We start from the raw sequence: 23,730 nt of genomic DNA, 5'->3' as shown, positions 1-23,730 counted from the left end.
TTGATTTCTGGATACCGATAATCTCAGAAATCATGTTTAGAAATGGTTTTTAATGAACCCCTTTCAAAGTAAGAGACATTTGTGCAATAGTATGAGCTTTGAGGATGGCCAAGGACTCCGACATGGAGGTGTACCCCGTGCTAGCTCTGTGCTCGTGAATGTTCACGATGATCCTCTACCTGCGGATGGTTGCACGGAGGGATGCGTCTCCATCAAGGATGTCCACGCTAGCATGCATCCATCGCCTAGAGCTGGTGGTGGCGTGCTGCATCCCTCCTGCTACGGGGATTTCTGTTCGGGGTTCCTTGTCCCGTCTCTGAAGGCGGCCACAAATGCTGTTGGCCTGGCCGATGAAGCACCTGCTGGTCACCAGTGGGCCGGCCGCTCAACATAACCATTCATTATCTATACTTCTTCGTTTTCCTAATCATAAAAAAAGTAGACTAAACTTTTGGGTTAGGTAGGTTTGGTAACTCGCGTGCTCTGACGTGGTGGCCCAACGGATGGTTCTGCACCTGGTCAAACACTTAACTAATCTACTCTTACTTGATCTTCTCCACCGAGAAATTCCAGCTCAGGTTGACTCCACATGTCATTATGATACAAGTGTTAAATCTTAAAAAGTTCGCGAATTAAATGTCAATTATCAAAATCTCTCCCGCTAAACATGTCAAGTCAAGTGAAGATGATTACCTAAAGGGAGGATATGGAGATGAGGTCCAATGGAGACCTGTAAAAAAAACTGTGATCTATTTATATATTCATCTCTTCCTATCTTTTCAGTGAATCACACAATAAACTAATATATTCTTACTCGATCTTTTCTCCTAAGAAGTCCTCGCTACTGAATCAAGTCGATTACTTGAATCCAGATGGATAAGTTCTACTATAACGAACCTAGCGAGCTGAGCTACGCTAAGTCCATCATATCTTCCTATCTTAATTCTTATGTAGGCATATTTTCTCGTATCTTGTATAGCAAAGAATTTTCATCTCTCTATTATTTAGTTCCAATATGACCACCATTTTGTTAGATGACACCCTAATTAACAGTCATAGAAATAATTCTAGTTTCTAGTTTAGACTATTCTTGCACCCCTCGCCAAATCCTGACAATGACTGATTAACACATTGTTGATTTGCGTGGTGGAGCCGTGGAGGTGGTGCCAACATTCAAAGAACACACGGTTTTGGAGAAAGAGACTTACACAGTGTATCTTTCAGTCTATTTTCACATGATTGTACGTTTGAGTGTCATCCTAAATCCTAAATTCCTCGAAATTTACAGCAAACTTGTATGTTAGTTACATATAGGAAATTTGTTGGATAGGCTTCTTTGTTCCAAAGGAACACGCATGGGTGAAATTTTTCCACGGTGGGCCAAGGTTTTTCTCGTATGCATGTTTAGCACGTTTTGTCCAGAGAGTCCACACTCAGTACATGCATGTGCTCGTTGAGGTGCCCATGTCTGTTACGTTTTAAATTCTTCGAAACCGGTGGCAGCTTTCTCTGGATTCTAATACTTTATTAAAACCACCGGCATGAATTTTCGGTTCAAACACAACTCCAGCTCTGACGATATTTTCTTGGATCTATCCTTAAAGAAGTAACTGATCCACGGCTTTGACTCACCAAATGATTAAAGCCTGCAGGAGGTCAGGTCATGGCGGCAATCACGTCTAGAAAAGACCCCCGTTCCGGCTGCCCGCGAGGTGGAAACGGGATTTTTTTTGATGGAAACAGGAGGGGCTTGCCCCTACGGCCCTACTGTGATTTTATTGGAAACGGGATATTTTAGCATGATATATTCAGAGACGATGAACCATCTGTTATGCTTCCTGCAGGCTGTGGATGACATTTTGACACTACTATAGAAACTATTTTTAGAGGCAGCTTGTAGCCCTTTGTAAGGACGGTTTGGCCAGCCACCCCTACCAAGCCGCTCCTACCGTACCGTCTCTACAAATCGTGCATTTGTAGGGGCGGTTCTCAGGCCGCCCCTACAAATCGATTTGTAGGGGCAGCTCGTATTACCGGCCGTCCCTATAAATTGATTTGTAGGGGTGGCTGTAGTACTAGCCGCCTCTATAATACCTGTTTGTAGGGGCGGTTCAATCTAGAACCACCCCTACAGTATGTTTTCCTGCAAAAAAATTTCAAATTTACAATTCAAATTCGACCAGAACACTGTTTGTTTCCGCGTATTCCATCCAGTGTTCGCGTTGCCGAACGCCCCGCGACCAGCGTTCCGAACCGCGTTCGCGTTGCCGAACGCCCCGCGACCAACGTTCCGAACCGCGTTCGCGTTGCCGAACGCCCCGCGACCAGCGTTCCGAACCCCTTATACTACAAGCACAAGAGTATTATATAAACTACAATTACAAGTACAATTCACAAGAATATATACAATCCATCATTAAATATATAAATTTCATACACATTGTTATCAACGTCCTAGAGCTAGCCTTTCAGTCTCACGAAGGTGTTGGTACTGAGGAATTCTACCTAAGTCAGACTCTCGGACATGGTAGGCGCCTTTGACGTGTACAATCTGGTCCAATATGAAGTTGCAAAGGTCGCCGATAAGCTCTAAGAGTTGGTCCTCCTTGTATGGGTCTCTTTTCATTCCTTTCTCTTCTTTCCACTATAAGAGAACAAGTTTCGGTTTAGTATTTCATACCATGTACGAAGTTTTTATACTATGGGTGAAGAGGTTCAAACTTACCCTTAAGGGGTGTCTCCTGTAGGCACCGGTGTTACTCATCATAGAACATATATAGTTTCCACAATGTACACTCCCAGGCTTCTGCTTGGGGCACTGTGTGTTTTGCATATAAAAATGTTAAGTAATGCTTTTGACAGTCATGTAATGGAGTACTAAAGAAGTAAGTTACACTTACCGCATATAGTGTTTTTATAGCCAACTTTTTTCTTCCTTGCTGGATCATGCCTTCCATGATGATTAGTGACATAGAACCTAAGTGCCCTATTCGAATTATTTTAGCAAATACAACTTGTTAGTATCCAAAAGTGAACGTTACAAGTATGTATACAAACAGATAAGCTAATGAGGATTGTCGATATGTATACGTCTTGAGAAACGATATGAAGTCTTTGTATGTCACCGGGTCCCTATCTATTGAATCTAAGACCCATGCCATGCTCCTTTCGACATCGACGGCTATACAAATCCAGTGGTTGCTGCATGGATTTAATCATAGAACTAGATAAGCTCTTTTGCATCGAATAAAATATATCGAACAAAGCTTTAAGTATAGAGTTGAACTTACTCGAAGTTGTATGGTAGCCATATAGTAGAGTGTTGTTGGAGAGTTTTGAAAGCCAGGGCAATGTATGCTGCAACCTTAAGGGACTCTTCCCTTAGTTTCGCCATACGGATGTGCTCTTTCTCCCGAAGAGTCTTTGCAGCAGCTAGCTCTTTCGCATTCAGTTTCTACTATTTAGGGTAATTAAAATTTGTTTGGGCTATAGCTTGAGGGTCTAGATACCCGGCTTTCACACTTGGCATTTGTTTGACAACGTGCACTTGCATTCTACAAATCACGGTGTGGGTTAGTTACAACAAAATTCAAAGATTACATTCATATCATATTGGGAGGACAAGGACTTACAGGCACCACGTGCGAATTAGATTCATCTCCATTTCTCCCAGGTGAAAGCATGTGTGCATGTCATTGAAGTCAAAGACAATTTTCCCGACTGGGCTTCCAAATGTGCCAGTGGGGAAGCATGCTTGTATGAGGTCTATGCTCGTTGGGAGAACACGCAAGTACCAATCATGGAACCTTCTCATTCCAAGTGGTAGGCGCTGGATGTCCCAGTTTGGTAGGAAGGGCTTGCCTCTTTCATATGTTTTCGGGCAATCCTTTGACCATTTGATGGCATCAACATTTGGATACTGCTTTGCAATTTGGTGGAGTTTGCTAGTGATGGCCTCCTCAGAACCCCGTGATGGGACTTTTTTAACTTGGTTCTTAGGCTTGAACTGGTCATGGGAATACCACTTGAACATAAACTGGCCTTATGGTGATTGGATGCTTCTTTCGAAGTTCCCATTCAGGCATGTCCTCATCTTCTTGTGCATCACCTTCTTTAGGAGGCACTCGTTGTTTATGTATCGGCTGTGCTTGTTGAGAAGACCGTGGCATCTCATCATGCACTTGCTCGATACGAGCTGGAGAAGGTTGTGGCATCTCATCAGGCACATGCTTGCTAGGAGGCGGGGAAGAATATGGCATCTCAGGAATGTGGTGGTCACAAGATGGTGAAAATATCTCCCCGACCTCAACAATTTGCTCCAAATTTGGGAGAGAGGGGGACGGCGAAGAAGCAGTCAATATAATATCCTGTTTGTGCCAGAGGATGAACTGTCCCATAACATCTCCAAGTAACACCAGCCCCTCGGGAGTTGCGTAGTCTATCCTCCACTGCATGAACTCGGGCTTCACGGTATGCACCTCGACCCTAGTGTAGTTCGGTGGTATCTTATTATTGTGGTGTAAGCCGCCAGGAGGATGTGCCACACCCATTGCCACCTCCATCACAGTGTTCTACCGACCGCTGAGAAACACCAAGGTGCAACTAGTTGGTTCCCGTATGCGATCGATGGGGGTTGTGGCTATAGTGGAACCTTGGCTGCTAGGAACTTTCAGAGGGCTGCCAACTAATGCCAGTTCTCCCGGCAGCATCACTAATATCCGTGGCTCCGTAGACAGTCCTTACTTCTCCAGCGCCTTCGCAACTAGAGCCTTTACTTAGAGCTCAAGATTAGTCTCCCAGTCTCTGCCATGTTTCTTGTACATGCGCCTGTCCTCTTCGAATCTTTGCTTCCAAGTCATCCTTTTCCCTAGCCCCCTGGTGCGGCCTATGTGCTCCTTGTTTACCAAGCCAAGGCTAAGCTCGTCCCTCTCTCTGGAAGGATTGAATGAGCCCTTCTCCTTGTCTTCAGCATATTTTAGTATCCTTGATACTGCCTCTTGGGTCTCTGGCTTATCAAACTTAAGATTACCGCTGGATAATTCTGTACTCCTCGCATATATCCAATTCCTTGAGCGTACCTTCAAATTTGTCACATCGATATTCCCAGTAGATGCGGCCTCTTCGTCCACCTTCCTAAACTGCTCTTCCTTGGCATAGTAGCCACCGAGGCCTTGATGATGGTGGTGTTTGTTCCTCTTCACCAGCTCGGTGTTATGGGCACTAAGCTCCAATGCCTCCGGTGAAGTCTTTTGAGCCACGAGCTCATCCCATTGACTAGGAGTTATTTTGCCGAACTCGTTGAAGGAAGTTAACCCCTTTTGGATATACTTTGTGTTGAGCTCCGACCTCCAACATTAGAATGACTCTCCCATCTTCCTGAAAGCATTTTTTACCAGTTCATGCTTACCCTCCGAAAATCTAAAATTGAGCTTCAGCTGCATATCCCATAGTTCATTCTTTTTATTCTCTGGTACCTCTTTCCAGTTAGGGATTGCTGGGTTCAATTTATCTCTTACTAGGGCCCCGATCGCATTATGGAATCATCCTCTTAATTCCTTTGGCTCAAGGATCTCCCCTGCTGGCCCGACCTCCATTATCACATAGCATGCCTTATCTGGATATAGATTTCCTTTTCTATCCCCTCATTTTCTCTTAGGCTTGGTAGTCGTGGTTGTGTCTTAAGGTTGTGGAGCAGAGGCATCGTGATCCATCTCTGTGGCTGTTGCCTCTGCTCTCTTTTCCTCTACTTTGTCTTGTCCAGTGAGATGTCACAGACGTCGACGTCGTCTTTTCCGAGTTTCAGGAGGGACCTGTATATATGATAGGTCAAAGTGTTAGCAGAGGTAACATAGCCAAAGCTTTAGCAAAATTTACAAACTAAGGCTTTTTCCCTACCTCCTCGTTCGGGTCAAAATCCTTGTCCAAATCTTCCTCCGTTAGCCTCCTTCTGGCTTCACATGGGAAAGGATCCTCAGGATTTTCATATCCCTCTTCTGAGTCATCATCATCATCATCATCCTCTTCTTCTTCGCCTTTAGCAGCCTCTCCTGCTCTTCCTTCTACTCCCCCTTCCTCCTCGTCACACTGCTCCTGAGTAAGCATCACTTCTAGATCCTTTTCTAACTTGTTATCGAATTGCTCCTGAGTTAGCTGGTCCTCTAGTGCTTGCTCCTCATAGGTTGGCTGCTCATCATGCTTGGGGCATCGGGCTGCACTATCTGGTGTCAGCGACATTATTTCATGCTTTGTTCTAATAGATGCAAGAAGTGTGCTTTAGGTATGCGAGAAGGTATAAGAAATAAAAAGGTCTATAAACCAAAGTAGTCCTATAAAACAACAATATATCAAAAAAACGAGTAGTAGCAGTAGTAGAGGCCTCAGAAACATGTCAATCCTCATTTGATCATGAACTTGGAGCATCAAGGCATCATAACATAGAAGAGAGAAGAACGTAATGTAGGGGCGGCTGCTAATGATGCCAAGTTCCTCACAAGTTCTTGATCATCAGCTCATATTCCATATAATGTATGGACTTGGACAATTTCATCATCGGCAAAACAAAGGAGAGAAGAGGAGAGAGGAGATTTGACAAAAAAAAGCAACAGCTGCTTAACAAACATAGAGAGAAAAAGATGTAAAAAAGCAGCAACTGCTTCCCAAACATAGAGGATAGGAAAGGTGGGAAAAATAGAGGAGAGGGGAGATTTGGCAAAAAAAAGTAGGTGCTGCTTCCCAAAAAAAGCAACAGCTGCCTACTGACTTTGCTCGATCACACATGAACATCATATGCTTAATATCTTCCGAACCTGATAGGCAGATCGGACAATCAAAAGTAGTAGACAGTACTAGTAGGGAAGTAGTAGAATTAGTTGACAGAAGTACAAGTAGTTGATAGAAGACAGAAGTAGAAGTAGTAAATAGTAGTAGTAGGGAGGTAGTAGAAGTAGAAAAAAAAGCAACAACTGCTTAGGAGAGGAGAGGAGTAGAGTGGAGTAGAGGAGAGTAGTAGTAGAAGAGGAGTGGTAGAGTAGTAGGAGAAGAGCAGGAGGACAGTATAGTAGTAGAGTAGTAGTAGGAGTAGCAAGTAGTAGTAATAGAAGTTGTAGGAGACCAACCAGCAGCCACTAGTAGTAAGAGTTGATAGAAGACAGAAGATAATTAGTAGCAATAGTAGTAAGTAGAGAGAGGAGTAGTAGGAGTAGCAAGTAGTAGGAGCAGCTGGCTAGCAGCCACCAAGTACTAGGAGCAGACAGCAAGTACAAAGAAGATTAGTAGCCACTAGCCACATAATTCTAGGGAAGGTGTGACTGCCGTTGAGGAACCTGTCAACTGTCCAAATGTCTCAGAAATTTCCTACAAATATGCTCAGATGTTCCAAGATTTTCTTCAATCATTAGGCTTCCCTTTGTGGAGCAGGATTGACAACTCTGGGTTTTGGCGCCAACTCACAGTATGCTCTCTAACTTCTCAATTCGCAGCTAGATGCTTCTATTTTATGTTTATATTGGGATTTAGAACCAGGACTACTATAGAATTAACATTTTTACACTAGGATTGTTTTAGGTTCGTGAGGGAAGATGTCCAGCTGAAGCTGTTGTTTCACAGAATGCAGAATCACAAATATCAGAAGTCATGCTTATTGTGCAGGTTATTTAGAGTAAAACTTCACTTGTAGTGTCAACCTTAATGAGTCATAAATAGGGTGTTTGGTTTGAGGAACAAGTTAGTCCATTATCTCCAAATTCCTTACTTTTTTATTTGGTTTGTGAAATGGAATAGGTTGATTCATCATCACCTTATTCCTCATGAGCCAATAAAAGAATGGAGTCATTCTACCAAATTTGAGGAATGAACTCATGATGCACCACCTCATCTAGTATGGTTTGATTGCTCAAACCAAACACCCTACATTCCTAGTGGCTGGACGCTGACACCCTATCAAACTTTGCCTGTAATTTCAGGTGTGTTCAACAGGTGTTGATGAAGCTCTTATGAAAGAAGAGTTTGACAAGCTGTCTACTGCCCTGATACAAGGAGCAGCAACATGCTCACCTCCCTTGCCACTGACAACTATTGTAGTGCAAGTAAGTTTTCCCAGCTTCTTCAGAACTATGATTTGTGGCTGTTCTTATTAGCTTCATTTTTTGCTTGTAAAGCGTATTGTCTGTTGTCCAGTAAAAGCTATAGCATGTTAAATTCAAGAGAGGAAATTGAAGTAATGTAATGGCATCTAACATACAGAGGATTTTTTTACAATAGCTGTTCATTTTTTTACTAGTTCATGGTATAATGTACTGCATCTAACAAACAGAGGAAATAGAGGAAATTCGATGCCACCAAGGAGAACATGCCCAATGAACTGGCCATGATGATGAGAGGTCACTGCTACCGATTGAGCCATTGAAGGAAAAACAAAAAACAGTGCAAAGAGCTAGAAGAAAGCATCAGCACACTCACCGGAGAGCTCGGGAAGGAGTGCGGACGCCGGTGGAGGTGTGCGGACACCGGAGAGCATGGGAAGGAGTGCGGACGCCGGTGGACATGCGCGGAGGCTGCCCGCCATTGGAGGTGTGGACGGTAGGGAAGGAGTGCGGACGCCGGAGAGCTTGGGCACCGTGGTCGCTCGCCGCGGGAGGGAGCATGGACGGCCGACACACCTAGGCCACGGGAGGGCGGGGAGCATGCCCGCGACACCTCAAGATCGGAAACCCTAGCGCCATCGGCCGGGTGCGGGGAGGGGCGCGGGTGTCAGGAGAGGTCCGGGGGTGCGGAGAGGGGGCGCGGGCGTTGGGAGAGGTCCAGGAGGCAGCGGCGGCGGGGCGCCGGGGAAGGAGTGGGTAGCCTGACGGCGTCGGAGAAAGAAGAGAGCGCCCTACAGGTTTTCACCCGTGCGCCCTTGTATTTATACTCAGGCCGATTTCTAGGGGCGGTTCCTGATCCAGCCGTTGTAGGGGCAGTTCTTGATCCAGCCGCCCCTACAAATATTTTCTATTTTTTTAAATTATTAATTCTGTATTTTTATATCACAAAAACACAAAGTAATATAAAAACAATTGTATATATGCACAAATATAATGTTTTCTATTATTCTATATGTGCAGAAATATATATAAAAACAATTATAGTCAAAACAATATAGAAAACAAAAAAACAAAAATTAAAATTTTGAATTTTAAAACTTCGACTATAATTTTATGACATTAAATGAAATAAAATGAAAATATTGTAAACATAAAAGTTGTATAACTCATCAACATGTACAACTTTTATTTTGGTCATCTTGTCATGTGACTTTGTTTGAACGATTCAAAATTTGAAATTCAAACAATTTTAACTTGAAACAATATTTTGAAAGAGTAAATGATTTCATATGAAAAACTCATGAATACCAAAGTTGTAGAACTCATCAATATGTACAACTTTTATGTTGATCATATTTTCATTTGACCAAATTTGAACAGTTGAAATTTTGAATTTCAATAAATGACAACTTCAAACAAGATTTTAAAACCTTAAATGATTTCTACAATAAAAGTCGTGAACATAAAAGTTGTTGAACTCATCACTATCTACAACTTTTATTTTGGTCACTTCTTCATGTGACAAAGTATTAGTAAACATTGTTCACAAATTCACATATGACTCATAGTTTCATAAACTATATGAGAAACATGTTGATTTGTGAACAATGTTTACTATCACTTTGTCAGATGAAGAAATAATCAAAATAAAATTTTTAGATCTTGATGAGTTATACAACTTTGGTATTCATCACTTTTTTAGCTAAAATCATTTAATGGTTGAAAATCTCATTTGAACTTGTCATTTTTTTAAATTTGAAAATTTAAAGTGCTCAAACTTTGTCAAATGAAAAGGATGACCAAATCAACACACAAACTTGATAGGGCATGATTTTAGAAAATTTTAGGAAAAAAACCATTATATTTGGAGTTAGTATGAGGGAGAAAGACTAGTTACAAATTTTACCCAGAGATTAAAAAGAAAAATCACAACTGTTCATGATGATCAATGATGAACAAGTGTGATTTCTCTTTTTAATCTATGGCTAAAACTTGTAACTAGTTTTTCTCCCTCATACTAACTCCCAATGTGATGGTTTTTTTCCTAAAAAATTCTAAAATCATGCTATATCATTTTAGTCTAGTCATCCATCTTTGTCACTAATTTTGAACAATTCAAATTTTGAATTTTAGAAAATGACAGCTTCAAACCTGATTTTCAAACACTAAATGATTCCAGCTGTAAAGGTGATAAATATAAAAGTTGTATAACTCGTCAAGACCACCTACTTTTATTTTGGTCATTTCTTCATTTCATAAAGTGTTAAGTGATTTCATAAAGTTTTAATAGTAATAGAGTGGATGTTCAAATAGATTCATCTAGATGTTGCAAAGGGTAGTCTCACACACATGCATAAATGTAGTATCACACACATACAAAAATATGTAGTCTTACACACATATATAAATATATAGTCTCACACGCATGCATAAATGAAGTCTTACAAACACACACTTACACAAACACTCCACGTTCAACAACTAGCTAGCCCGCTGTAACGACTTTTCCCTTGACACCTTTTCGTTCCCATGGCAATATGTCTTTGGGTAGGTTCTTTTTCACAACACTGATCTTCTTAGGAAAGTTTGTGAATAGTGGCATCTCATCGTAGTTATTATAAGCTTCAACATCGTCCACGCCATCAACTCCAATAATGTGTTGTTTCCCAGAGGCAACCACATGCTTTGTCTTCTTCTTCGGGGGGAGGTTACTTTATGGGTCAGACATATAGAAAACTTGTGCAACATGTAAAGCGAGCACCCAAGGGTCATCTTGGTAGCCAAGATTCTTGAGGTCCAGGACTCTCAATCCGATCTCGTTCAGTTGGTGTTGTTTGATCCAGCGGCATCAAAACAGGGCCACCGTTATATCCTTTCCATAATCAAGTTCTCATATCTCTTCAATGATGCCAAATTATTGGATCTTTTGCCCCAATCCATCGAGAGCCTCTATTCAAACGCCGCTGTTTTGGTTCACATATTTACTATCCTTTGTGTGGGTATAGTACGTATACCCATTGATGTCATAAGCATTCCAAGATGTCACTTGTCTCGATGGCCCCTCTGCCAACCTACTGATGGTAATAGAGTCTATGGTTTCTCTAGGCAGTATGTTTTGGTCCTTCAACCATGTAGTTAGTCGTTGCTTGTGTTGTTTCATGACCCAATCATCCGAACAGCCATTTCTCTTAGCCATAATGACAGCCAAGTGTTCATCAATGTACGGTTGCATCAGTTGTGTCCTCTGCAAGACACTGTAATGCACCCGACTCACCTCTTTGTAATCATGGTCGATGAACACTTTTCTACCACTGGTGCCCTTCCCAGCCAGCCACCCTTGTGACGAGAATCGGGTTTACCAATCCCTTTCTATACTTTTAGGTACTCTTGACAGCACTCGATAACTTCTTCAGTACTGTAACCCTCTATCATGGAGCCCTCTAGGTATGCTTGATTATGCACGTATCGACTTAGAACCGACATGAACCGCTCGTAGGACCACATTTCATGCAAGTAGCATGGGCCCAACGCCTGTATCTGATGAACCATGTGAATCATGAGATGTGGCATTATATCAAAAAAAGCAGGAGGTAAACACATCTCCAGTTGGTTTTGTGTCTCCACCACAAATTCATGTAGGTCACTCAGCTCTTGCTTGCCAATCATCTTCTATGAGATATTCGAAAAGAAGTAGCCATGCGGGTGATGGCCATTTTCAAGAACTTTGGCTTTATAGCCCTGATTGCAATAGGTAGAAACACTGTCAGCATCACATGGCAATCATGAGCCTTGCAGTGTGTTATTGACAAGTCTTTCATCGACACTAGCTTCTTCACATTTGCTGAAAACCCAGTCGAGACTTTGATCCCCCTCAGGAAAGTGCATATAGCTCTTTTCTCATCTGGTGTTAGGTTGAAGCACGCCGCAGGCAGAGTGTATTTTCTATTAGCCTCAGGTATCGGGTGAAGCTGTGGCATCACGTTTAGCCGCACCATGTCTTTCCATGCTTTCAGACCATCCTTTGACTTGTCTATGTCCATCAAGGTAGCAATGAGACTCTCAAAGACATTCTTCTGCACGTGCATAGCATCAATGGCATGGGGGACCTCCAAGTCTGAAAAATAAGGCAGATACTAAAAGAAGATCGATTGTTTCTTGAAAGGTACGCCTTCGATAGGAGCTGTGCTTCTATCTCTGTTCGTCCCATCTGGATTCTTCTTTCCATAGATGACGCACATGTTTTTCACTATTCTATACACGTGTTCTCCGTTATGATGTCTCTCTAGAGGGGGTTCAATGTCCTAGGCGTTGTCATAAAATCTAAAGAATAATTTGCTACAGTACTTGTGACTTATCTTTAAGAAGCGTTGGTTCCTTAGGTAAACTATCTTCTTGGATGCATCCAGGTACACCGATGTAGTACCATCCAAGCAAACCAAGCATCCCGTCTTCCCTTTGATCTATCTAGACAAAGCAAACAGCGCAGGGTAATCATTGGTAGTAACAAATATTATTGCTCTACATATGAAGTCCTCCTTTTAGAACGCATCGTACATCTACTCCCAATGCCTCCATAGCCTCTCCATTTCTTGCATCAAAGGCTTGAGGAACACGTCTATATCAATGCCTGGTTGTTTAGGGCTAGAAATAAGAATATTGAGGAGAAGGTACTTTCTCTTTTGACACAACCATGTTGGGATGTTGTACATGGTCAAGCTCACTGGCCATGTGCTGTGGTCGCTCATCCTCTTATTGAAGGGATTCATTCCATCGGTACTCAAGCCAAACCATATATTCCTTGGGTCATCACTGAATTCTTTGTGCTTCTCATCAAACATTTGCCACTAACTACAATCAACTGGGTGTGCAATCTTATCATCATCCACCTTGCACTCATCATCCCACCATGTCATGAGTGCGGCTTCTTTAGGGTTTAGGAAGATATGTCTCAAGCGGTCGGTCACTGGCAGGTACCACATTACCAAGGCAGGAATTCTTCTCTGCTTTGCATCATTGCCTAATGGAGTGTCCTCTGGGGGCTGAGATTCTTGTACCACCTTTTTGTACCCTTCTTATTCCTCTTTTTCCCTATGGAGGCTTCGTCCCCACCGTAAAGGTCATTGTTCCTGTACCGGTTGGCCCCACACCGGGGACATTTATCTAGTGACTTGAACGTTTCACCACAAAAAAGTATACAGTGGTTGGGGCATGCATGGATTTTTTCAACCCCCATTGTTAATGGACTTATGACCTTCTTCGCTTGGTATGTGTTGGCGGGAACTGAGTTGGGTTGTGGCAGCACCCATGACAGGAGATGCAATAGATCATCGAAACTACAGTCTGGCCAGTCGTACTTAGCCTTCAGGATGAGCAGCTCAAGCACAAAACGTAGCAATGTCCAATGTGTCAGACAACCCTTTTCAACACATTACAGTCTCCTTCGATGCTTTTGTCACCCTTTCCAAATTTTTAGACCTTTCAGGCTATTTAGTAAAATCTCTGGTCCAAGGGCTCGAATCATGTCCTACAAATCATCTTCATCCCCGACACGTGCTCCACCATCATTATTGGCGCCACCTTCGTCGTTACCACCCCAACCACCAGTATCACCACCTTGTTCATTGCCAAACTCGAAATCCATTCGTGCATCAAGCTCTGCTGAATATTGGGATAGGGATTCTATGGTTTTATTGTTGTATTCCTCCTCATCCTCATCGTTAACAATAACCGTTTTACCATGATGAATCCACACTGTGTAGTCCTCAACAAATCCTCGCATAATCAAATATGATATGATGATAGTCACATCTGTCCATGCCATACGGTTCTTGCAATCTTTACAGGGGCAAATAATTGTATCCTTATTCTCTTTTAATGTCGTTGCATGCTTCTTTGCGGCTTCAATAAATTTATCCACCTCTTCACGGAAACCTGCCTTGAACCTTAACGAACCATACATCCAAGAGTTCCTGTACTCCATCTTTTACAACAACAACAAAACAAACATTAAAGGACTACTTATTCAGATATATATATATATATATATATATATATATATATATATATATATAAATGAATCAAATTAATAATTACGTGAGAATAATTATATATACTTCAGATATATATGAATATAAATCTAATATAATTACATGAAGCATACAAACATACCATGGTAGAGAAAAATTAATTAATGGTCCATTTATTCATCAATAATTAAAATACATATTTATTGATTACAATAAACAATTTCAAAGACAATAATTAGCAACAATTATACTTTACCCAATATGTTTCATACAAACCCTAATCCAATTTTATCAAACATAAATTTATAAAAACAAAATTAATAAAAAAACCAAACCCTAGATCTAGATCTACATGCACATGAAATATGCATAAAACTAACTAATTATTCACTAAAATCAAGAAACATGGACCAAATAAGGGTATGATTTTGTTCCCCTCCCGAATTTACCCTAGTATATTTAAAACTTGGGTCTAATTTGCTTCATAAGTAGCTCAAGCACCATAGAAGAGAGAGAAAAACAAAACTTTAATTACTCACTAACCAACCATTAAAACTTTAAAAAAAGTGTGGAATAGCATTTTCTTACCTTCTACAACCTCTCCATCAAAGGATTTGAGACCAAAATCTTCCTCCTTAGTATAGCAATTTTTGGGAAGTGCCCAAGGCCTCTCCACCTTTTTTTTATGGGTTGGAGTGAGTGACCCGAGGAGAAAGAATGTGTTGCAGTTGTGCTATATGTGGGTCATTTATAGGAGCGGCTGGTGATTGAGCCGCCCCTACAAATCGGAGGTATTTTATACGGGGGCATTTGTAGGGGCGGCTCAATCACCAGCCGCCCCTACAAATAGAAACATCGGGGACGGCTGGTGAGTGAGCCACCCTACAAATCAGACCCATTTGTAGGCGCGGCTCGTATCACCAGCCACCCCTGCTGTTCCATTTGTAGGGGCGGCTGGTGTCTGGACTCCCGAGCACGCCACTGTAGGGGCGGCTCCATCATCAGCCGTCCCTACAAAAAATTCGTCCTGTTGCTAAAAATCATTTTTACGTAGTGTGAGCTGACAACTGAGCATGTCTATCAGTCTATGTCTCCGGATACAGCATGGATTGAAATGTTCTTTCTGAGGGAGGAGATGAAAAAAACTTTGAAAGCTTCTTCCTATAGGTTACTCATCAATTTTGATGAAATCTTCAGATTAGTATTTTGTCAATGCGGAGTTGGAATGGACTTATGGACCTTTGCTTGCATTGGGCATGAGGTGGCTGACCTTTTCTTTCTTCCATTTACTTTGCCTATACTCTATACCAAACAACAAAACACGGAAGGGACGCAGATTGGTATCCGATCCAGGGTTTTCACTTTCACAAAGGAGACGATTGGATTGATAATATAATACACTATAATAACAGAAGAAAAGTAGTGATACAAAGATGCAGATGACACTTTCTTATATATCTGAACCTAAGTGATTTTTTTCGAAAGGCGGCAAAAAGCTTTTGCCAAATTTTTATTAGACGATAGAAAGGAAAAAAAAGGTGTTACAACGTTTTTACAACCTCAACAACAGACTCAACTCTACTAAGACGTACATACCAAACCACTCTACTGAGTAAACCTAAGTGATGACACCTTTCAAAAGAAAAACCTAAGTGATAGAGTTTTGAGACAGCTACGCATACCACTTTCGTCTATATCCAATAGCAATATTTAGCTTTGGAGATAAACCTACGCACTCATGTCCCTTTTGTAAATCTAATAGATCTGTATTCACTACTAGAGAACAGACTTTAGAACGATGTCCCAATTTGGCATTAGCCTCGGCATTTTTTGCCCCCGGGACTAAAGAGGCCTTTAGTCCCGATTGGTGTCTCAAACCGAGACTAAAGGTCCCTGCCCAACGGCTAAACCGGGACTAAAAGTCCTCCAACCTTTAGTCCCGGTTGGTAATACCAACCCAGACTAAAGGTAGACCTTTTAGTCCCGGCTGGTAACACCAATCCGGACTAAAGGACCCCGGATGGGTTAGTTCAAAAGGAAAGCATCACATCCATTGTTAGATGTGTTGTGTAGGTGGGGTGGTAAGCTACGCGCGAAGCAGTGCATGAGGTCTTGGGCTCGAATCTCATGGGACGCAGCGGTGGGAGACATTATTTTTTTTAAAGCTGGGAGGATCTTTAGTCCCTGTTGTGACAAACCGGGACTAAAGAACAACACCTTTAGCCCCGCATTGCTAGTCCTGGTTGGGAAACCGGGAGTAGAGCTAGTTCCCAACCGGGACTAGATCTGATTTCTGTAGTAGTGATTAGCTAGGTTTTGATTCAATTGATTGATTGATATCACTTTAGTATATCTAACGACCTACGTATTAGCTAGTGCCTATAATATTACAATGAGATAAATATGATAGCCAAATTAAGTTTTGAAAATCTAAAATGTCGACGTCATTTGTGAAGTGTTCGACTTTTGCGCCGGCCGCCCATATGCACATCACATTGCCAGTTTGATGGACCGTCCGTCCTAGTGCCTATCGGTTCATGGTCATGCATACGTGCTCGCTTTCGTAATCCATGCCAGACATGCCCTGCACTGCAATTAAGAACCACTTGAAAAGTCTCTGCGCACGAATTTCTCTAGTTATTGAAGTCAAAACGGCATAATCTACTAGTAGTAATTTACTTCCAAAAAAAGTCAAGACCGATACCCTGGAAATCGGTCTGCATACACTCCCCCGATCGGACCACATCACACGTCGCAAAGAGAACATCTCTTTTTGAAAGACGCAAGATAACATTTCTGGCTGTTAGTTGGTGTCACATAGCTTGGTGTCTCGATCAGGCGTACTAACCGTACGTGCATACAAGCCTAGCCAGCAGCTAGGCACGTACACGGACCGTTACGTACGTACAGACATGCATGTATTGGAGTATTGTTTACGTACATACGTGCATGGCTGAGCATCTCGCCGTAAATATCCAGCAAAAATCTTCTTCATGATTGCATGGTCAGCACAGCATCCGAAAGCAGGGCCACGTTCATATATATTATTGGTAGTAGTCAAATTGATCACCTCAACCTTCAATATTAGGTACGGTGTGCCAAATAATCTAAAACAAGCTAGCCCTAACTACTGGTCTGCTGCTACAGCATCCAAAAGCAGGGCCATTCGCTGTAAGCCAGCATCTCTCGGAACCCTCCTTGCATGCTGACGTTCGTTGAAAACTTGCATGCATGCCGCGCGCATTGGGTTCCTTTGACATTGACTCGTTCCAGGCTTCCAGCCTTCCACGGGGTCGGTAGTTTAGGTACTGACTGGTGGCGGTATGACGAATGGAAGATGCACATGCATATGCATCCCCTCGTCGTTGCATTGGCAGCTCTCGCTCTATAAATACCTGCGGCGTCCGAGCCAGATGAGCATCGCAGCAACACACGGAGATCACATTGCAGAAGCTAGAGCTAGCCTTTTGCATCCTCTCGCTCGCTGCTAAACACACATCATAATCATACACGAAGATCAGAGAGCTGAGCTGAGCTCTAGCTCTGCTGCATGCCCCTTCGGCAACGTCCGACGATGGGCGGTGCAGATAAGATGCCGGCAGGCCGGCTCAGCTGGTTACTGCTAGGCGTGGTGTTAGCCTTTGGAGTTGCAGCTAGCCCGGCCCAGGCCTCCAGGAATACTCACTACGACTTCGTTGTAAGTTGATCCATACATCTCATTTCAACTTGTATATACTACTACGTACCAGTTTAATTTCAGAGATCCAGGCAGTTTGTTTCAGTACGTATAGTATTTGAGGGCACGTGCAGAACAACAGTTGTACATATGTTATCGTTTTGAAATATTTAGCTAAGCTATGTCGATGTGATGATTGCATGCCTTCAGATCATTTGCATATCCGAGCTAGATATCTGATCTAGCGACTATGAATTGTTAGATACTCGATCTGCATGATGAAGTAAGTAGACCTAGCTAGCTGTATTCCGACCGGCACAGATTGACTTCTTATTACTTGCTTGTCGAGAAACACTAGCTATATATCTTGCTAAGCATATAAATTACGGAAGCCACAATTTTCCCATTTCCCTGATGTGAGCTGCTGAACATCGTCATCACTCGAGAAAAAAGCTAGCAACGATGTGATACATCTTATTAGCTGCTTGCTAATCTTTTCCATTCCAGCATGCAGCATCGTCTTATCGAAATTAGCCTCTTTGCTAGTTATCCAAGCTCCTTGACGCCCACTGCTTGCTTCGTCCTACACACCATGCAGTAGGCTCGATTAAGAGGAGACAAGGACTAACGCCGTCGTGTGATATATATTTTGCAGATCAAGGAGACCAACGTCACCCGGCTCTGCCAGGAGAAGACCATCCTGGCCGTGAACGGGCAGTTCCCCGGGCCGACCATCTACGCTCGCAGGGACGACGTGGTCATCGTCAACGTGTACAACCAGGGCAACAAGAACATCACCCTCCACTGGCACGGCGTGGACCAGCCGCGGAACCCGTGGTCCGACGGGCCGGAGTACATCACGCAGTGCCCCATCCAGCCCGGCGCCAACTTCACATACAAGATCATCTTCACCGAGGAGGAGGGCACGCTGTGGTGGCACGCGCACAGCGACTTCGACCGCGCCACCGTGCACGGCGCCATCGTCATCCACCCCAAGCGCGGCTCCGTCTACCCCTACACAAAGCCGCACAAGGAGATGCCCATCATCCTCGGCGAGTGGTGGAATGCAGACGTGGAGCAAGTTCTCCTGGAGTCCCAGCGGACCGGCGCCGACGTCCAGATTTCGGACGCCAACACCATCAACGGCCAGCCCGGCGACTTCGCCCCGTGCTCCAAGAACGACACCTTCAGGATGTTGGTGGAGCACGGCAAGACATACCTACTCCGGGTCATCAACGCGGGGCTCACCAACGAGATGTTCTTCGCCATCGCCGGGCACCGCCTCACGGTGGTCAGCACCGACGGCCGCTACCTCAAGCCGTTCACCGTCGACTACATCATGATCTCCCCCGGACAGACCATGAACATGCTCCTCGAGGCCAACCACGCCACCAATGGCTCAGGTGACAACAACCGCTACTTCATGGCCGCGAGCCCGTTCTTCACCAACATCGGACTCCCGGTCAACGATAAAAACACCACGGCCATTCTGGAATACACGGACGCACCGCCCTCCGCGGGGCCACCAGACTACCCCGTCCTGCCGGTCATCAACGACACCGCCGCGGCAGCGGCGTACACATCGCAGCTCCGCTCCCTGGTCACCAAGGAGCACCCGATCGACGTGCCAATGGAGGTCGACGAGCACATGCTCGTGACGATCTCCGTCAACACGCTCCCCTGTGGAGCCAACGAGACGTGCATGGGCCCCGGCCCCGGAAACAACACCCGCCTTGCGGCGAGCCTGAACAACGTCAGCTTCGTGCCGCCGACCGTTGACATCCTCGACGCCTACTATTACTCCATCAGCGGCGTGTACGAGCCGGACTTCCCCAATAAGCCGCCCTTCTTCTTCAACTTCACCGCCCCCAACCCGACGGTGGAGTTCCAGCTCACGAAGCGGGGAACCAAGGTGAAGGTGGTGGAGTACGGCACCGTGGTGGAGGTGGTGTTCCAGGACACGGCCATCCTCGGTGCCGAGAGCCACCCCATGCACTTGCACGGTTTCAGCTTCTACGTGGTGGGTAGAGGCTTCGGTAATTTCGACAAGGATAAGGACCCGGCCACGTACAACCTGGTCGACCCGCCGTACCAGAACACCGTCTCCGTGCCTACGGGCGGCTGGGCTGCAATGCGCTTCCGCGCGGCAAATCCTGGTGAGTATTTGCTAAATTTGGGCAAAAGTGATCGAACTACAGTATATATGTTGTTATATATATATATATATATATATATATATATATATATATATATATACACACACACACACACACATATATATATATATGATTTTTTATCTTACGTTGTGATATTTATTTCTTTGCTTGTCTGTTAGGTGTGTGGTTTATGCATTGCCACTTCGATCGTCACACGGTGTGGGGCATGGACACCGTGTTCATTGTGAAAAATGGCAAGACCCCAGGCGCTCAAATGATGCCACGTCCTCCTAACATGCCTAAGTGCTAAGGAAACAAAGGCATGAGCCACGGATGATGCTGTGTATGCAAGACAATCGGGCAAAATAACTTTTCTCAGTTGATGATTGAATTAATTATTTGCGGTACAGATTTTAATTAGTGTCCTTTGTGTTTTTTTGTTTTTCATTTGGTTGGAAGAGAAAAATATATCCGTTGTATTCATTATTTGTGTTGTTTTACTCCTAGTGCAATCTTTAAAAAGTGTAACTAAACAATGTATTCTACGGAGTTACATTTTGTATCCCGTGAAGATTCATTATAAATACGTACTTCATATATGTATTCATTTATTTTCGCCATGATAAGACCATGATCATGTAGGTCCCTTTTGGATCCTTAGAAATGAAATCTATGCGAAAATCGAAGTCTAGGCACAAATCCAGCGGGTTGCCGATACCCAAGGTATTGCATTTCAGGTTATGGGCTCCTGTTGCATTTGTCTTTGTCAGACCATGGCATGGATTGAGCAGTGATTTGAGCAGTGATGAGCCGACGAGCCTACTAGGCATCATATAGCCTTGATGACAAAGGCTTCGATCTGGTATATCTTTCGAGGAAAAAACAAGGAGAAAACACATATAACTATATTCTTCCACAGGACAAAGACAACAAATTGTAATGAACATGTTGAAATTCTTCTATGAGGAACATGAACCAATAGATTAATTACATTTTCTCTGTGAGCCTTTTGAGACCCATCAAGAAAAATAAGTGGTACACAGGGAAAATACAGTTTCCAGTGGTATGATTGTTAGGGGACCACCAAGCCAACAATGAGAGAATAAAACATTGAGCAGCAGCATGAAGACTACTATCTCAACTCAGGTGTAATGTAACATTTTCCCATATCCCACGCTCACGTAGCTTTGGTTTGATGGTGGCTACAATCACCATATGTGTCTTCTCCACACATTGCTGAACACCAATCAGTACCCCCACCAACAAGACAACCACCGGTGCCAAGGTGTAAGTGATGCATGACACTACTGCGAATCAAATGCAATGCTCGATTACTGGTTTCTTAGAATTAGAAATGGTGGTGTATGTCCAACATAGCAAATGCATGGATCATCGTGATTAGCCACACCAACTTGATTAGGTTCAGAGATGACGGACCATCAGTTCTGCTTACTGCAAGCATGAGTGTATGACAATTTGAGTAGGGCATGTCTATGTCTCCGAATACAAGATAGATTTAAATGTTCTTTCTGAGGGAGGAGACGATTTTTTTTTGGAAAGCTTCTTTCCACAGGTTACTCATCAGTTTTGATGAAATATTCATACTAGTGTTATGTCAATACGGAGATCCAATGGACTTATGGACCCTTGCTTGCATTGGGGATGAGGTGGTTAACCTTTTCTTTCTCTCATTTCGTTTGCCTATACCAAACAACCAAACATGAAAGGGCCGCAGAAAGCTGGCTAGATTTACATCTGAATATACGATCCAGGGGTTTACTTTCACAAAGGAGACGACTGGACTAGTAATACACTATAATAACACAAAAGCAAGTTGTGATACAAAGACGTATATGACACTTTCTTATATATCTAAACCTATTAAGGATGAGTCTTGAGAAAACGCTATGCATATCACTTCCGTATATCCAACTAGCAAGATGCATGGCCCGTGCAATTAGCACGTGTAGCTAGTTTTTTCATGGTAACATTTAAATCTTTTTATTTACTCAAAAATTGTTTTGCTAATAGTTTTGCTTATTCATTTGACTTTGGTGTCCTCTCTCCATGCACCCCATATATCATTGGCATGAATTATATATAACTACAATTAAAGCTATTTTATCTCATTTTCCACTTCCATTTTCCCACTCCTATCCTATCTTTGTTCAATTTCTAGCCACACAAAATCAAGATATGCTTTTTCTGAGCTTTAGCTACTATCCATATTGTTCACTTCTTTAGCCCTTGTCATGGGTTAGATTCCACAGCAGTAATCGGATTGTTCGACGTGGGTCGATGCGTGTGTCTCCGGTGACTTAAGAACTCAAAACACAAGGGGTTTATCCTGGTTCAGACGTCTAAGCCCTACGTCCAGTCTGGAGTTCTTCATGTTAGGAATACTCAATTGAGTTCTTACAAGACACACACACACACAGAGAGAGAGAGAGAGAGAGAGAGAGAGAGAGAGAGAGAGAGAGAGAGAGAGAGAGAGAGAGATGTAGGGGGAGCACTATGCTGCTAGTCTCCTGGCCAGGGACCTGAGCTATAGGTCCGATCTAGGTTTCGATGGGTTCCAATGGTTTGTTCCCTTGTACAGGATCCCATGCCCCACCTTATATATCGAGGGGGCGATGGGAGTACAAGTTCAATGGGTTTCCTAGGGTTCTGAGTCATAAGCTTTGAACTCCTGGCTACGTCGGCGCCATCCTTCATCTTGTAGCAGGGTGGGCTGACAACGCTCCAACTGCTTCTAGCATCTTCCGCCACCGCTTGGAGTTGACTGTCAGGTGTTGTCTGCTATCGTTGTGTTGTCCCTGTGTTTGCCATCACGTGGCGTCCTTCGCACACCAGGATCCCTCCCGCACATAGAGGAAGGCTGCCATGCGGGCCTTGCGTTCTGCGTAGCGGTGAGTGGGAGCTCTTTCGTGTTGCATCACACTTCGGGCATGACCATTCATTGGGAGTGGCCAATACAGCCATGCAAGAATGGGGAAACAGAATCCTAGCAGGCCTGCGCTCTACCACTATGCCCACGTGTTAGACCCTGAATGACTGATAGATTTTGCAGTATACTCTCGACGTCTGTCGGGGTTGGAATCTGTCAGGCTAGGCACTTTTCAACCGAGAACCAAAATCGAACCGAACCGAACCAAAATGTTAGTTTTTTCGGTTCTCGGTTTTGGTTCTTGTTTCCCGATACTTCAGCTCTCGGCTTTGGCGTTGGTTTTGGAGGCAATAGCAACCGAGAAACCATGGAACCAGATAAATCCTCGTGCAGGTGGCGAGCGCCATGGCACCCTACGTCCACCCCACACGCACGATGCACTAGGCCCAATCTGTACAGCCCAGCGAGCCCAACATGCCTCCACACCACCCCATAAACTGCCGACCCCGTTTCCCCACTCACGGAGTCACGGTCCATCCTCATCCTAGACGAGCGGGGTGGCTTTGGCCCCCAAAACCTAACCCTAGCAAGCGCGAGCACCGAGCGGGGGTCGAGGCGGCGAGCTGGTGGCAGCGCGAGCAAGAGCACATAGGCCTCACGCGGTGGTGGCGCGAGCAGGGGTTGTGAGCCTTGCTGAGTAGGGCACGCGTGGTGGCGGCCTGAATGGGCGTGCGGCGGAGGCACCTACAATGCGCGGGTCTCGCGCGGCGGTGCGTGGATCTTGCGGTGGCGGTGCATGGAGCTGCTGCGTCTCACCACTAGGCACCGACACGAGCAAGAGCTGAGCGGGGAGCCCTCGTGGATCTCCTAATTCTCCTTCTCCTCTGTGTTGAGCTTCAGTTGG

At 44.0% G+C, this 23,730-nt stretch overlaps 1 protein-coding gene across 1 annotated transcript; it reads left to right on the top strand.

Annotated features, from left to right (window-relative positions):
• Positions 1 to 17,536: 17,536 nt before the first annotated feature.
• On the top strand, positions 17,537 to 20,500 carry LOC136467754 (putative laccase-9). Its single transcript, XM_066466532.1, has 3 exons — positions 17,537 to 17,804; positions 18,439 to 19,939; positions 20,119 to 20,500. The coding sequence occupies exons 1-3, from the start codon at positions 17,658 to 17,660 to the stop codon at positions 20,247 to 20,249; spliced, it is 1,779 nt and encodes a 592-aa protein (XP_066322629.1). The 5' UTR covers positions 17,537 to 17,657; the 3' UTR covers positions 20,250 to 20,500.
• Positions 20,501 to 23,730: the final 3,230 nt, after the last annotated feature.

The sequence above is a fragment of the Miscanthus floridulus genome, chromosome 7 (genome assembly GCF_019320115.1).
Source record: "Miscanthus floridulus cultivar M001 chromosome 7, ASM1932011v1, whole genome shotgun sequence".
NCBI classification, from domain to species: Eukaryota; Viridiplantae; Streptophyta; class Magnoliopsida; order Poales; family Poaceae; genus Miscanthus; species Miscanthus floridulus.
The sequence above is the reverse complement of the archived record's forward strand: the minus strand, read 5'-3'. Positions and strand labels throughout refer to the sequence as shown.

What these genes read in the sequence shown, in the direction of transcription:
- LOC136467754 (XM_066466532.1), top strand. Translation starts at nt 17,658, where the DNA reads ATGCCCCTTCGGCAACGTCCGACGATGGGCGGTGCAGATAAGATGCCG. An exon ending in ATACTCACTACGACTTCGTT is followed by an intron (nt 17,805 to 18,438) that starts GTAAGTTGATCC and finishes TATATTTTGCAG; the next exon opens with ATCAAGGAGACCAACGTCAC. An exon ending in CTTCCGCGCGGCAAATCCTG is followed by an intron (nt 19,940 to 20,118) that starts GTGAGTATTTGC and finishes CTTGTCTGTTAG; the next exon opens with GTGTGTGGTTTATGCATTGC.